The 13,247-nt window shown below is 37.9% G+C and overlaps 1 protein-coding gene across 3 annotated transcripts; it reads left to right on the top strand.

Moving 5' to 3' along the window:
* Positions 1–367: 367 nt before the first annotated feature.
* On the top strand, positions 368–12,887 carry LOC139984713 (uncharacterized). Of its 3 annotated transcripts, XM_071998737.1 has the most exons (7): positions 368–699; positions 2,158–2,274; positions 2,603–2,756; positions 3,263–3,461; positions 3,836–3,875; positions 8,799–8,891; positions 9,805–12,887. In XM_071998737.1, the coding sequence occupies exons 2-7, from the start codon at positions 2,163–2,165 to the stop codon at positions 10,131–10,133; spliced, it is 927 nt and encodes a 308-aa protein (XP_071854838.1). In that variant the 5' UTR covers positions 368–699; positions 2,158–2,162; the 3' UTR covers positions 10,134–12,887. The 3 variants fall into 3 exon arrangements, with proteins under 3 accessions (XP_071854838.1, XP_071854837.1, XP_071854836.1); XM_071998736.1 differs by having other exon boundaries at positions 368–2,274; XM_071998735.1 differs by lacking the exons at positions 368–699; positions 2,158–2,274; positions 2,603–2,756; positions 3,263–3,461; positions 3,836–3,875 and adding an exon at positions 7,776–8,575 and having other exon boundaries at positions 9,805–10,850.
* Positions 12,888–13,247: the final 360 nt, after the last annotated feature.

Raw genomic sequence — 13,247 nt, 5'->3', positions numbered from 1 at the left:
CCAATGCAGAATATGACGGTGACACCTTCGTACTGAGTAGTACTAACCTTAGCTAGACAGAACAAGAAGAATGTAACTGCTGAGCACACACAGCTAACAGCATCTCTGACCAGATTCCAGAATAGACAAATTTCCGTCACATGAAGCACGAGATATTTTCTCTCATAGTAGCCATAAATTCACATTCATAACAAAGGTGACCTTGCAACTTTACACAGATTCAGAATAATCTTTTGGTCATGATGCCCTTTAGTATTTATTTCATGTAGCAACTTTGAACATTGATACATTACAGTAATCTTACTAGTTTTTGGTTCCTTGCTTTTTGTAAAGCAAGGAACCTCAGCGTTCAACTTGGCGTGTGTGTGTGGGTTTGTAAACGGCGTATATTGGGGATACACACAGGAAAAATTACCCGTGAAGTGGGGCTATCGCGCAGAACGGGGATATCCCCGTTTCTATTTTCACTCGGAAAGCACTTTTTAGACTTCTCGGAGCACGCCCTCAAGTTTTCGGGGCCGTTTGAGCACTATCCTCGGTTGGCCGTCAAAACGTCTTTTTGCGTGTGTTAAGTGTGTAAGTGTCGCATATATTCTATTACCACACACCCGTAAAGCTCCGTCCCCGATCGCGAGAGATGATGACCACTTCACGTGTGTCCCCGATTTCATCCAAGTGATTACTTGTCAGCTACATAAGGTAGGTATCACTTGTGATTTTCTTAATTAATGTTTGACAGAAATCCCACAGCAGTTTAAGGGTTTTGCTCAGTAAGCTTAAGCCCTGCAAAGTTCCACCGATCGTCAGTAGTTAGGCCCATGATAGGTTAGTAAAAGGTTAGGCTAGTTAACATTGTTCTGTCATAAGGCCTATACCGGAGGAGCTAGCTGTAGGCTACTTGTAGTTGTATCGTTACTTCGCGCAGTTTATTTAGTACCGTAATTCTTATTACAGCTGCAGTAGACATGCTATAATGTCAAAGCACATGTCTACACGTTCCTAACTAGATACAACGTTAGGCTACTGGTACTACTGTACAATTGGGCCTAGCCTATCATACTAGGTTGGTACTAGGACTCTAGGAGTACCTAAGCTATTCTTCTACGTAGGGTACTGCCATTAACAACAATGACACACTATAGTAGCACTAGTAGTGAGGTCTTCCTTAAGTTATTTGCAAGTGGCTGACAAACTACTGAGTTTTAGGGTCACTGTGAGCAGTGTGACAGCTATTTGGAAATTAAAGTGTTAGAATGTCACAGTTGTCATGTCATATATTGATGCATCAGCAGTGGTTGGGCATTTCATACTAAAGAGCTCAAGTGACATGGCCAAAATTGTAGAGATGTGTTGTCACTTTGGCCATAGATACAACTGCTTATACTGTGACTTTCTCAAAGAATGGTGTCTCTTTGTTTATGATGAATCGTCTTTCCTTTCAGTCTACAACTTCAACATTTTTCATTGCTTGAACTTTGAACATGCCCATATCTAGGCTATCTTAAGTTAAGAGTTGGCCTGAGAAAAGAGCTGGTGAATTAAGTTTGAGGTTAGTTATTTTCTATCACTGCATAGAGTCCTGTACCTAGTTATTAGGATATTTAATCCAATTAGGGAACATAGCCAATTCATAATTCTCAGTGATATGTGGAACAAATGTTAATACTATTAGGCCCACAAAGTTTGCAGTGACCTGTAATAGGCGTCATGACATTGTCTGAAGTAGAGCTAGCAGCAAGCTTGAGTACATGTATTCTGCTATAGACATGCATGGAGTTTATTTCTAAGGCCTTTTTTATCACAGTTTTACAGCAGAAGTGTCACTGTTGTGGGCAAGTTCTGATTTAATGTAACGCCATGGAATGGGGTTGGGATGTTGTGAGCAATTTTGAATTTGGACAAAACAAAAATTTCCTTGTCAAAATTTTAAGGAGCTCGAACCATACGTTGAGAACTGGAAGTAGCGTATAACTTAGCTCAATTGAATTGAGTAAAAAGGCCTAACTCTACTGTCATAGAGTTAGGATATTGTAACAAGGGCATGTATGAAACAAACTCCTGTAGTAACAGTTGTTTGCGCTTCACCTTGAGTGATATTTCAAATGTCTCATCATGCAAGTTATAACTCTGGAAAACATTTTTACGTCTTTGTTTCAGTTAATATGATGAGGACCAGGACCAGAAGAAGTGGAGGTCCACTGGAGGAGGCATTAAAATATATTAATGTCAAAGACAAAGAAGCTAGTTTTTGTGTTCTGCAAGTAGCACAGAAAGGTGAATATTTAATACTTCCATCAATGTAATCATTGAAAAGTATCCACAGTATAACAATTCTTCAACTATTTAAAGTAACTGAAGCATCTTTCAGATATGATTTAGACAAAATAGTAGCTTCATAAAAGGTTACCAAGGAACAAATAAGCTGTCACCAGGAAGTTGATCTTACCTGGGTCCATAAGTAGGGCAAAAAATGGGCTGATTATGTTGTAGTAGCCATATAGTATATAGTGTTGCTATGTTTAAAATTTCTGTTTTTTTCAGCATTTCATGAATTTGGTTTCTTATTAACAATATCCTTCGGCATTCAATATTTTGATTAAAGGTAGAGGGGTGATTATCACCACATCATTTGCAAAGGGACAGTTTCTGCTGCAATACAGTGGAAAACTCTGCACCTGGAAAGAAGGAGATGCACTAGAAGAAAAACTTTCCAGTGGTTTCAGATTTTTTTTCCAGTTCAAAGGCAAAAAGTATTGGTAAGTGCGATATGTGGTATGTTGTGTGTAAGGAACAAAAGTTTGCAGGTAGAGTCGTGGTTCAGCAATTTAAAATGGCTGTAAAGAATCTGTCAAGACTTGCCAAACTTTTTAAGCAGATGACCCAAGAATCTCATTTCAATTGTTGGTGCTGGTATGAACTATGAAACACAGCTGACTAGTGGGTTAAGTTTGCTGCTTCACATTAATTCACATGAAACATTTTCAGCTTAATTTCTTTCTTGCAAAGAAATAATTTACAAATAATTTTGAAATTGGTATTGGTTAGTAATCGAAAATTAAAAATGACTTCTACCGATTGATAAATGGCTCTACATTAGGTCATTAACTTCAAGATGATCTGATTAATGTCTTTCCAGAAATGTCAACAAACAAGTGCAATGTCAGTAACAGGTTGTAGTGCAAGTGTGACTACAGCTTAATGTTTTATTCAGAATGACCTTTTTTTGGTAGTATATTTGCTATGTTCTATGCTATTTTTGCAGCATTGATTCAACCCAGGAACCCTCAGAAGGACCCATGCTTGGCCGACTCGTAAACCATGGGGAAAGACAAGAAATTAACACAAAAATTGTTAATTTCCACGACACACCAGCAATGTGCTTATTTGCCTTACGAGACATAAATAAAGGAGAAGAGCTATTGTATGACTATGGAGTCACAAATTTGCCTTGGAAGAAAAAGGTAAAATTCAGTTCCCAATATGTTTGCATTTATTGATTGAAGTTTCTGTTTGACTATTAATTTGTTTTAGGAGTTGTAGTATGCTTGTTAGATAGGTTGTAGCTTTTGCCTGATCCCTCCCACACAAGTTTGCTTACGAAATATTTGTTCACCCTGATGTTATTGTGATTTACAGTTTACAAGTTGTGTTAGCCAGCATACTCTCTATTTAAATCAAGTCCAGTCATGGTTGTATGAATTTAGTATGACACTCAAAACAGACAAGACTCCAAAGCAAAACAAGAAACTAATTTTGAGGGGCAGGGGTTACATTAAATGATTTGAGTTGTATGAAAAGGTAACTTATTATATATTTTTCATATTATGCCATACAGCACACATTTGAACATGAACGAATAGCCGTTACTGAAGCAGGTAAGGTGGCTTTGGCCAATTAAAATTTTAATTGCGCATTCCATTATAATGACATTGTATCTGACAGATATCTTGGTCGTCTAAATTTCTTTGTTATTACTAGTTGGCTACATACAATCATACTAATCACTATACTTTACCTGTTCCCTCCATTATATGTTTGTAAAACACTGGACAGGCATATTTTTTCGTCTCAATATTAATGGGCTCGGTTTTACAAAGGAACTGTTTTAGTGTGCAAAAGTACTTCATCGTGATAATATGTGAACTAAATTTCTTAGGAGTGGTTACCAAAAATAAAATCTGCAAAGGCCTGTTATTCTGGGGAGCTGTACAGAGAAGCTGCAACTAGCTGAAATGTTATGACTGATACCAGTGCAATTTTGTGAGATAGGTGCATGTGGATATGCTTGCTGCTGCTCATCCTCTAATAGTTGGGGAATTAGCACGAAGCTGAGTCCACTTGCCCTTTAAATGATACCTGCAAGTACTGAGTAAAATAACTTAGACAATCAAGTTAGTGGTTAATGTGGGTATAATGAAATGCATGATCACCCTCTACATCAATTGAGGATAAATTGCTTGCAGTGCATAAGTGACTGGAGCAAAATTTTCTAATACCCACTAAGAACAAGGACTTTAAAGTTATTCAGATTTTCCAGTGTTTGGCCTGATGGTGAATAATGTCCAACTTGTGCAGTCTACTAAAGGAAGGGGTGTACATAAATAAGCATTGTACAGCAATCAAAAGGATCCCATTAGTTTTTGCCTGTCAATCACTGGACAACTCAAGTATCTTCTTACTTTCTGCTCACCATCCCGGAGGGCTTAAAATCCCTTAAAATTTTGTTATAAGGCATTATGGAACCGTTTGAATAAGTTATATCAGGGTAGAATCTGCATCCTTTGCAACTTTAAGAAATAAATGCTGGTAACCATGTTACCATAGCAGATAATTCAATGGGATAGTTGCCATGAAGCAGTAAGCATCATTTCATGTGTCTTGGTGTACCTGCAGTATGCATCATTTTGTAGTCAATTGGCAAATCTAATGAGCTAAATTCACAACAGAACTGCTGTAGAAAATATGGTAGGAAGGAATCTCAACTCTTGGTGGTTGCATTGTTTACATTTTTAAGTATGTCCTTACAATCATTTGTGATGTGATCTGTTATTCTCTGTATTAAACTTTTTTCAAGTTCTAGTTATTGTTACCAAACATCTAGGTTTATTTTCATTGAGAAAGGGTACAGTATGTTTGCATGACAAAGAGTGGATCAAATAGACACTTTTGTACAGGTCATGACTAGACTTGAATTAGTCTACCACAGCTGTGAATATGCCAGATGTAAACAAGACTTAGGTTAAATTAAATTCAAAAGGTCATCAAGTTTAAATTGCTCCTACATCAGAAGTGATGTCATATTTGGATTGTTCATAATGCCAAAAAAAATATGTTGAGCTTCTTCATCCCCATTTGCCACATACACAAATCGATTTGAATGAAGTAGATAGGGGTAATTTTTTTGGAGTGGTTGCTAGTTGGGTACTACATTGTTTTGCAACAGGTTAACTGCACTTATGAATTATCAATGATTTATCATTGTCTTTTCCTACAGAAAACTCAGGCATGAATGGTGGAGTTCATTCATTAGATGAAAAACCTGACAAGAGTCTATCATCAGTCCCAGACATGGATGGTGGAGTCAATTCATCATGCGAAAAACCTCACAAGAGTCTATCATCAGTCCCAGACATGGATGGTGGAGTCAATTCATCATGCAAAAAACCTGACAATAGTCTATCATCAGTCCCAGACATGGATGGAGTCAGTTCATCATGTGAAAAACCTGACAAGAGTCTATCATCAGTCCCAGACATTGATGGTGGAGTCAATTCATCATGCAAAAAACCTCACAAGAGTCTATCATCAGTCCCAGACATGGATGGTGGAGTCAATTCATCATGTGAAAGACCTGACAAGAGTCTATCATCAGTCCCAGACATGGATGGTGGAGTCAATTCATCATGTGAAAGACCTGACAAGAGTCTATCATCAGTCCCAGACATGGACGGTGGAGTCAATTCATCATGTGAAAAACCTGACAAGAGTCTATCATTAGGTCCATTTGTTGAGGAGGCTCTCGATTTGTCATGTAAGAAACCTGGCAAGAACCTATCACCAGTTCAAGTCATGGAAGGTGCTATCAATTCATCATGGAAAGGACCCAACATAAGCCTATCATCACTTCAAGACAAGGTGGATGCTATTTTTTTATCATGTGACAAGAGCCTATTGCCAGTTCATCTCATGAAGTCTGCTACCAACTCATCATATGATAAACCAGACAAGCACCTTTCATCAGGTCCACATGTTGAGGATGCTATTGATTTGTCTTGTAAGAAACCTGACAAGAGCCTATCACCAGTTCAAGGCATGAAGGATGTTCTCAGTGCGCTACGTGAAAAACCTGAAAAGGACCTATCATCAGGTCAAGACATGGATTGTGCTATCAAATCATGTGATGAAGCTGATAGAAGCCTTTCATCAGGTTCAGATATGGAGGTTACTGAGCATTCTATCACACCATCTTGTGAAAGACAAGAGAGCCTGTCATCAGGTTTAGATATAGAGGATGCTATCGATTCATCACATGCAAACCCTAATAACTCAACAGGTGCAGACATGGAGTATGAATTTAGTGAAACGGAATCAGTTGGTGGCGTAGACCCGACTCTTGCTGAAGCATGGCAATCAGATGTGGATTCTTCAGAGGAAAGTAGTGACGACAGTGGTGATGAGTCATTTGTGCCCGATTCAGAAGATAGTGATTCAGATCATTCAGAAGTTATTCCAATGATAACAATGACTATGAGAAAAAGTTCTGTTAATCAAAGTGTAGCTGGTTGCTCTAAGGATAGTGAAGAATTAACAGGAGCTAAAGCAGTAAAACTATCTATTGCACAAGAAAGTAAAGTTAACGTCATGAAAACAAACAACACAAGCACTTCAAGAAGCTATGATAAGCCAGCATACTGCTATGTGTGCTCTCATCCTCACAAAAAATTGATAGTACATATGACACAACATAGTGAGGAATCTTTTGTCGCTCAGTGGTTAGCTGCCAAAGGAACCGAGAAGGAAAAACTCTGGACAAAAATACGGAACTTAGGAAACCATTTACACAACTACAGAGTTTTGAAGGAAGGTGAAGGACCCTTGATTGTAGTATATCGACCAAGTGGCTGGGCTGAACCATCAGATTATCAACCATGTGTAGACTGTTTGGGCTACTTTTCACGTCACGAGTTCTACAGACACAAGTGTAAACTCAGGAAGCAGAAGGTAAAAGAGGAAAAGAGAAGAGGTCTCATCAAACAGTCGCGTCAGCTATTGCCACCGCCTCCAGGTTGCAAAGAAGGAGGCAGTGCACATAAGTTGTTAGGAACTCTTCGTGCAGATGATGTGTCTCTTTGCATCAAGGGTGATCCACTGATTATGGATTTGGCAAAGAAGCTTTGTTTCAAACATGGCCATGACCAGGAGCAGTTTGGCCCTTTGCGAACAAAACTGAGACAAGTAGCACGTCTGGTATTAGAATTCAGACTTGTTAGCCAAATCAAAGATGCTAGCCTTTTGGACTTGTTTTTCCCACCAAGGTTTTGCATTGTTCTCGCAGCAGTAAGAAGCTTATCTGGATTTGATGATGAAACACACACTTACATGAAACCAAGTCTGGCAATAAAGATTGGTCATACATTAAAGAAGGTGGCAATGATGCTGGTAAGCCAGGCATTGATTGAAGGAAACACAACAAAATAAACAGAAGCAAGGAGTGTTCATACACTACTGACAGAGAATTGGGATGTGGAGGTGTCTTCGCATGCATTACGCACAATCTACCAAGGCAAAAGAAATAATCCTAAGCTCCTTCCCTTGACCTCTGATGTGGTTCTACTTACTAAGTACTTAAAAGAAGAGGCAGAGAACAGCATGAACGACTTAGCTGCAGCAACATCTCCAGAAGAGGTTCAGAATGCTTGGAAGAAGTTGTCAAATGTTGTACTTACACAAGTGATGCTTTTCAACCGGAAACGGCAAGGAGAGATATCCAAACTTTCAGTGGCAGACTATTCCAACATCAAGAAAGGGTCATCTCATGTCCTTGATGCACAATCATTGAGCAAGTTTGAACAAGATCTTGTGAAAGTGATGTGGCGAGTCGAAATAGTGGGGAAACGGGGAAGGACTGTGCCAGTGCTTATCACAGAAGAGATGAAAAAAGTCTTGGATGAACTTGTGAAGTTGAGGAGTGATGTGGGAGTCAGTAGCAGCAACCAATTTGTATTTGCTGTTTTAGAGGGATCAAATCATCATATTCGTGGCTGTGATTCACTGCGTACCTTATCTTCTTTAAGTGGTGCACAGCGACCAGATCTGCTTCGTTCCACACAGGTAAGAAAACACATTGCTGTCATGTCTCAGGTTATGGCCTTGAAGGAGAATGAATTAGATGTTTTAGCAAACTTTCTTAGCCACGATGTAAGAATTCATCGTGAGTTTTACCGCCTCCCAGATCCTGCAATTCAAGTAGCAAAGGTCTCCAAACTTCTTGTTGCACTAGAAGGTAACTCTGGGGATCCTGGAGCATTACTGCAAGGAAGGAATCTGGACGAATTGGAATTACACCAAGATGAAGGTAATCTTGATTGCATTTAAATTTCTGTGGACAATTCCATGTCATATTATTGATGTAATTGATGTAGGTAAAGCTTGAATGAAATTCATGTAGCAGATGGATTACACAGAGAGTTACTTGAACTCTCTATCAGCAATGCTGAAATTGTTAATTAATATGTTTTATCTTTTATCTTTTATTCTTTTATCTTTTATTCAATCTAATCTTTTATTCAATCCAATAGAAATTCAAGAGAACCAGATTGATGAATCTGAAGAAGAGTCAGAAGAAACAGAAGAACAAAGTGACCTTTTGCAAGCCAAGCAAACAGGAACAGGTGTGTATTATCTCATGATATAGATGCATAGCTTTATATCCTTAAGATGTTAAAATACCAAGCTACTCTTGCAAGTATTGAATGCATTCAATTTATCCTGCTTTTCTTATTTATGCCACATCTGCCAAACATTGTGTCCAAAATGAAACCAAAGAGGAAAGCATACTATTCCTAATTTGATGTAAGAATGCTGTTTTACTCTAGTTCTTTTTCAAGTTGGTTTTGAGCAAATTATGTCCATCCCTAATATGATTTCACAAAACCCTTTGAGAGGAATATTACTTTTAATTTTATTTGTTCCATCTTGCTTTAGTGTTTGGTTCCCTTGCTGCTTCAATTTCAATCAAGTGCAGTTACTCAGTTGCCTTTTTTACATTCAATTGTGTTACTCCTTTACTATGTTACAGATATGAGGCTATTATGAAATGCCACTTCTTAGAAAAGAGAATTTTACATTGAGGGAAAATGTTGTATGTAGAGCAAAACTACCACTTATGTAATACCTGAAGTTTAAATCTAACTTCCATCCCCAGCATTTGTCATTTTGTTAGAAATACCACTTTTCTATGACTTACATTTTTCCTGTAATGAAAAACAGTACAAGTCTAAGGATAAAGAAAGTAACCCTCTGGAAGACCACAAAATCAGATTTTGTTTATTGTTTTATCGAAGAGCATTTAACTATTTCATTTCCTTTTTTCCCCTCCTCAATGTACATGTTTAACAGTAAAGAATTACTAACATAATTGAGGAAGTGGCCTAGAAAACCTTGCAAAGCTTAACAAGTAGGGCCACTCACCATGCAAAGTAAAATATATCAAAACACAATACAAAAAGCAACTGCCCCCTCCCCTGCCAATTATTATTTGTTACTTTTTTATTGTTACTTTTTCTCTCTTTTTTTCTGATATAGGGACCAAACATCCACTTGTCAGTGATGAAAGTATGACTATAAGGAAGAAATTCAAGGAGTCACCCCTCACAGAAACAGCCAATAAGTTCAAAACAGCAGTGCCCTCTAGACCCAAAAAAGTACCTTGGTCAGAAGAAGAACAGGCTGCAGTTAAGCGTCACCTGGGTAACTTCATAGCTATGCAAAAGCTGCCAGGAAAGGAAGCTATTCAGGCGACTTTGAAGAAAGAGAGGTGTCTTCAGAAAAGAAATTGGAGAAACGTTAAGGACTTTGTACGAAACAGCATAACTTCAAGAGCTAGAAAGTCAGGAAGAGGTCTCTGTCACTGATTTCATAGTTACCTTAGTGAAACTGTAACTTATAGCTTCATCAGTGAGAATGTAAAATGGTAACATTTTTAATAAAAGGCATACGTTAGGGACAGTCTTATAGGCTTTTGAGAGGTTGAGACTTCAAATGAAAAGTGGGCCAATGAGAGGAATGAGTACACAGGTGATCACACATTGACAATGGGGAGCACTGTTATAAGTATCCCCATTGGGTGCTAGGGTTCATAGACATGTGTATGTCTTTTGCTAATACGTACATTTGTGTAGCTAATTGAAACACGATCAAGAGAAATCAGTTTTCAACACATTGTTAAGGTTGATGACATGATGCTGCTGTAGTGATGTTTGAAATACAATGTAAACAGAAGGTGTGAATATGAGTTAGACAAGTTTTGTTCATTGAAATTGGGGAGCACTGTTATATTCTGGTCCTACATGTCTGCAGTTGTATGCCAACAAGTATGAAACAGATTTGCATGGTGTCCCCAATGTGAATGTTGATGTACTTAAGGACCTTAAGTACAGAACAAGATGATCAGAGCTGCTGGAGTTTACAAGAGAGCTGCTGTGACTATCATGCCAGGGATAAAGCTTGGAAAAAACCTAATTTTTTACTGTAACTTTGCCACCAGTTGGATGGTTACCTTGTATTATTCTCTACTGGAAGCCATGTCACTTTTCCTTTGTGTTCCAGCAAGAGGTGGGGGGGGGGGGGGTTAGAGGAGCACGGAGTATTAGAGTGAATTATGTGGACAGTTTTGCAACTTTTGTCTAAACTGATGTTAGCACTACCCTTGGTGTGAATGTACCAGAGGTGTACAACACGCTAGGTCACCGCACACTGGAAATGGGGAGCACTGTTAATATCCCCAGTTTCATTCCAGGGTGCTTTAAATTATTTGTGTGTGTTCCTAATATGACTTACTACTTTTGAGTATAGTTTACACACATACTAGAATGACCAGAATAGGTCACTTCACCACCTCTGGGAGCTTAAATGACTGGAAGACATCAAATGTCATCCCTAGCCTATTGTTGGTGAAGTGGTGGTGGAATCAGTGTAAACTGATTCAAACATACTTTGTGACAACAAATTGGGAAAGGAGGATTGTTGCTTTTTACCATTTAAGTAGTTAACAAATTATGCAAGTTCAGTTGAGTACAACTACCTGGCCTTTAATTACAGAGAGAAAAGGTCATGCATATACTGATAACACTATTATTACTTTTAGCTCTTAAATTTTGTCTTTCACTCTTTTTCAATGTTTTTAATTTTAACTTTTAGTTTCTGTAAGCTTTTTTCCTCATTCAACCTTCTGATTATATGTTACAGCCTACAGGACTTCATGATTGTTTGAGTGAGGTTAGTGTGGTGGTGATAAAGGTAGTTTTGTGTTGGCTGTCATCTGGTTGAACACATTTCTCAGCAAAATTTTTTTGAAAAGAAAGCTATTCATGCATGTTCTCTCAAAGGAATTGAGAATAAACCTCAAAACCACTCAGCACGTAACACAAAATATAACTGCCAGGACCAAAAATATGATGAAGAAATCTCATGTAGTGCTTTATTTCATCATTGTTATTTTAGAGATGACTTGATTTGTTGGTTTAAGTTAGAAAGTATAAATTATGTTTTCTGTTGGATTTTTAACGACCTTCTACATTTTTACGCTCATAACAAATGTTTCATTATTGTTGCAGAATGACACAGTTTTTGAGTTTGTGTAGTTCAATAATTAAGCAAAGTCAAAGAAAAAAAAAAACGATGGTTTCTGAATGTGCTTGTTCCTCATTAACTTTATGTCTTTAATGGTTTAAGTAACTGTCTGAAGGAAAGTTGTTATTCTGAAAGCAATTAAGCATGAAATTTTTTTAACAGTGTTTTACAGTGAAATAGTTGGATTTTACTTGCTGCAACACAGGTACATATGTTTCAAAAAGGTCAGTTTTACTGGCCCACAAAAGTAGCATAACCATACATTAAAAAGAGTCAATGTGTTGAACCAAAGTAGTTAAGGTAGCCTGCTGTTTAGGTTGAACATAATACATGTTTATCATTGATTGGTATAGAGCATGTTAAATTAGTGATTTATTCAGCTGGCAAAACCTTGTAAATATGTTTGTGGTGCTAATCCATCAGATTTTGGTTTTCAGTTTATCATTGTTAAGAGCATCCTCAGCATTTCCATGCATGTTCTGTCATAGCTTCTATGAATTATGTTTTCTTTGAGTTTTCAACAACTATTCTCTGACACCATGGGATGGTGCACACAACCATTATCTATTTTCTCTTAAATGTGTTTTATCTTTGTTGAGTTTAAAATAAATACATGTTTGCTTGTTCTAGAATGAAGAACACTTATTTCCATAGTTGTTTTTATTTCATTGAATAAATCCCTATTTAGTGTTGCATGCTACATCGAGGGCCGATACAGCTTACCTTTTAAATGTTCATTGGGAGCATGCACACTTCATTATCCCACAATATGACTATTCATGTAAGATGTTGAGCAAGTCTCAATGAGAGATAACAGGCCAGGTCTAGATTTACTGATGGTAGCAGTATGTACCAAACATGTGACAATGAAAGATACATATAGGCACGTAGGGGACCACTCCAAAGGAGAACCTCTTCATTGTCCCTCCTTGGATGCCAAGCAGTATATGTAAACATGAGGTTGCCATGCAGACATATTAATGGCTTACAAAACCCAACATTGTCATGTAAATTCATGATATGGACAACCATGCAATGACAGCCCTCACATTTATTTCTAAACTTGTGATAAGAGATATAGGTCAGAGGGAACAATGAAACAATAGGATGTCCTCAATTTGAATGTAACAGGTACCTTTCCTACACTAAAATGACTGTAACATACAAAATGGGGACAAGCCCCGATCTCATGTTAAGGGCACTATACTATGTGTGTCCACACTTGGGTGGTAAGGGACCCTTCATGGAAGGAAGCATAAATTGGACTGATTCAATAGCCACCTTGAAGAGTCAGAGGGTAATGACGCCAGTGCAGCTAATATTTAAGCCATATGACCCTTAGAACAAATATCCCCGATTATCCCCTTAAAAACCTACTGCCCCGTTTGGAGCCCCAA

Source organism: Apostichopus japonicus, chromosome 17 (genome assembly GCF_037975245.1).
Source record: "Apostichopus japonicus isolate 1M-3 chromosome 17, ASM3797524v1, whole genome shotgun sequence".
In the NCBI taxonomy this organism is placed as follows: domain Eukaryota; kingdom Metazoa; phylum Echinodermata; class Holothuroidea; order Aspidochirotida; family Stichopodidae; genus Apostichopus; species Apostichopus japonicus.
This window is presented reverse-complemented; position numbering and strand designations above follow the sequence as displayed.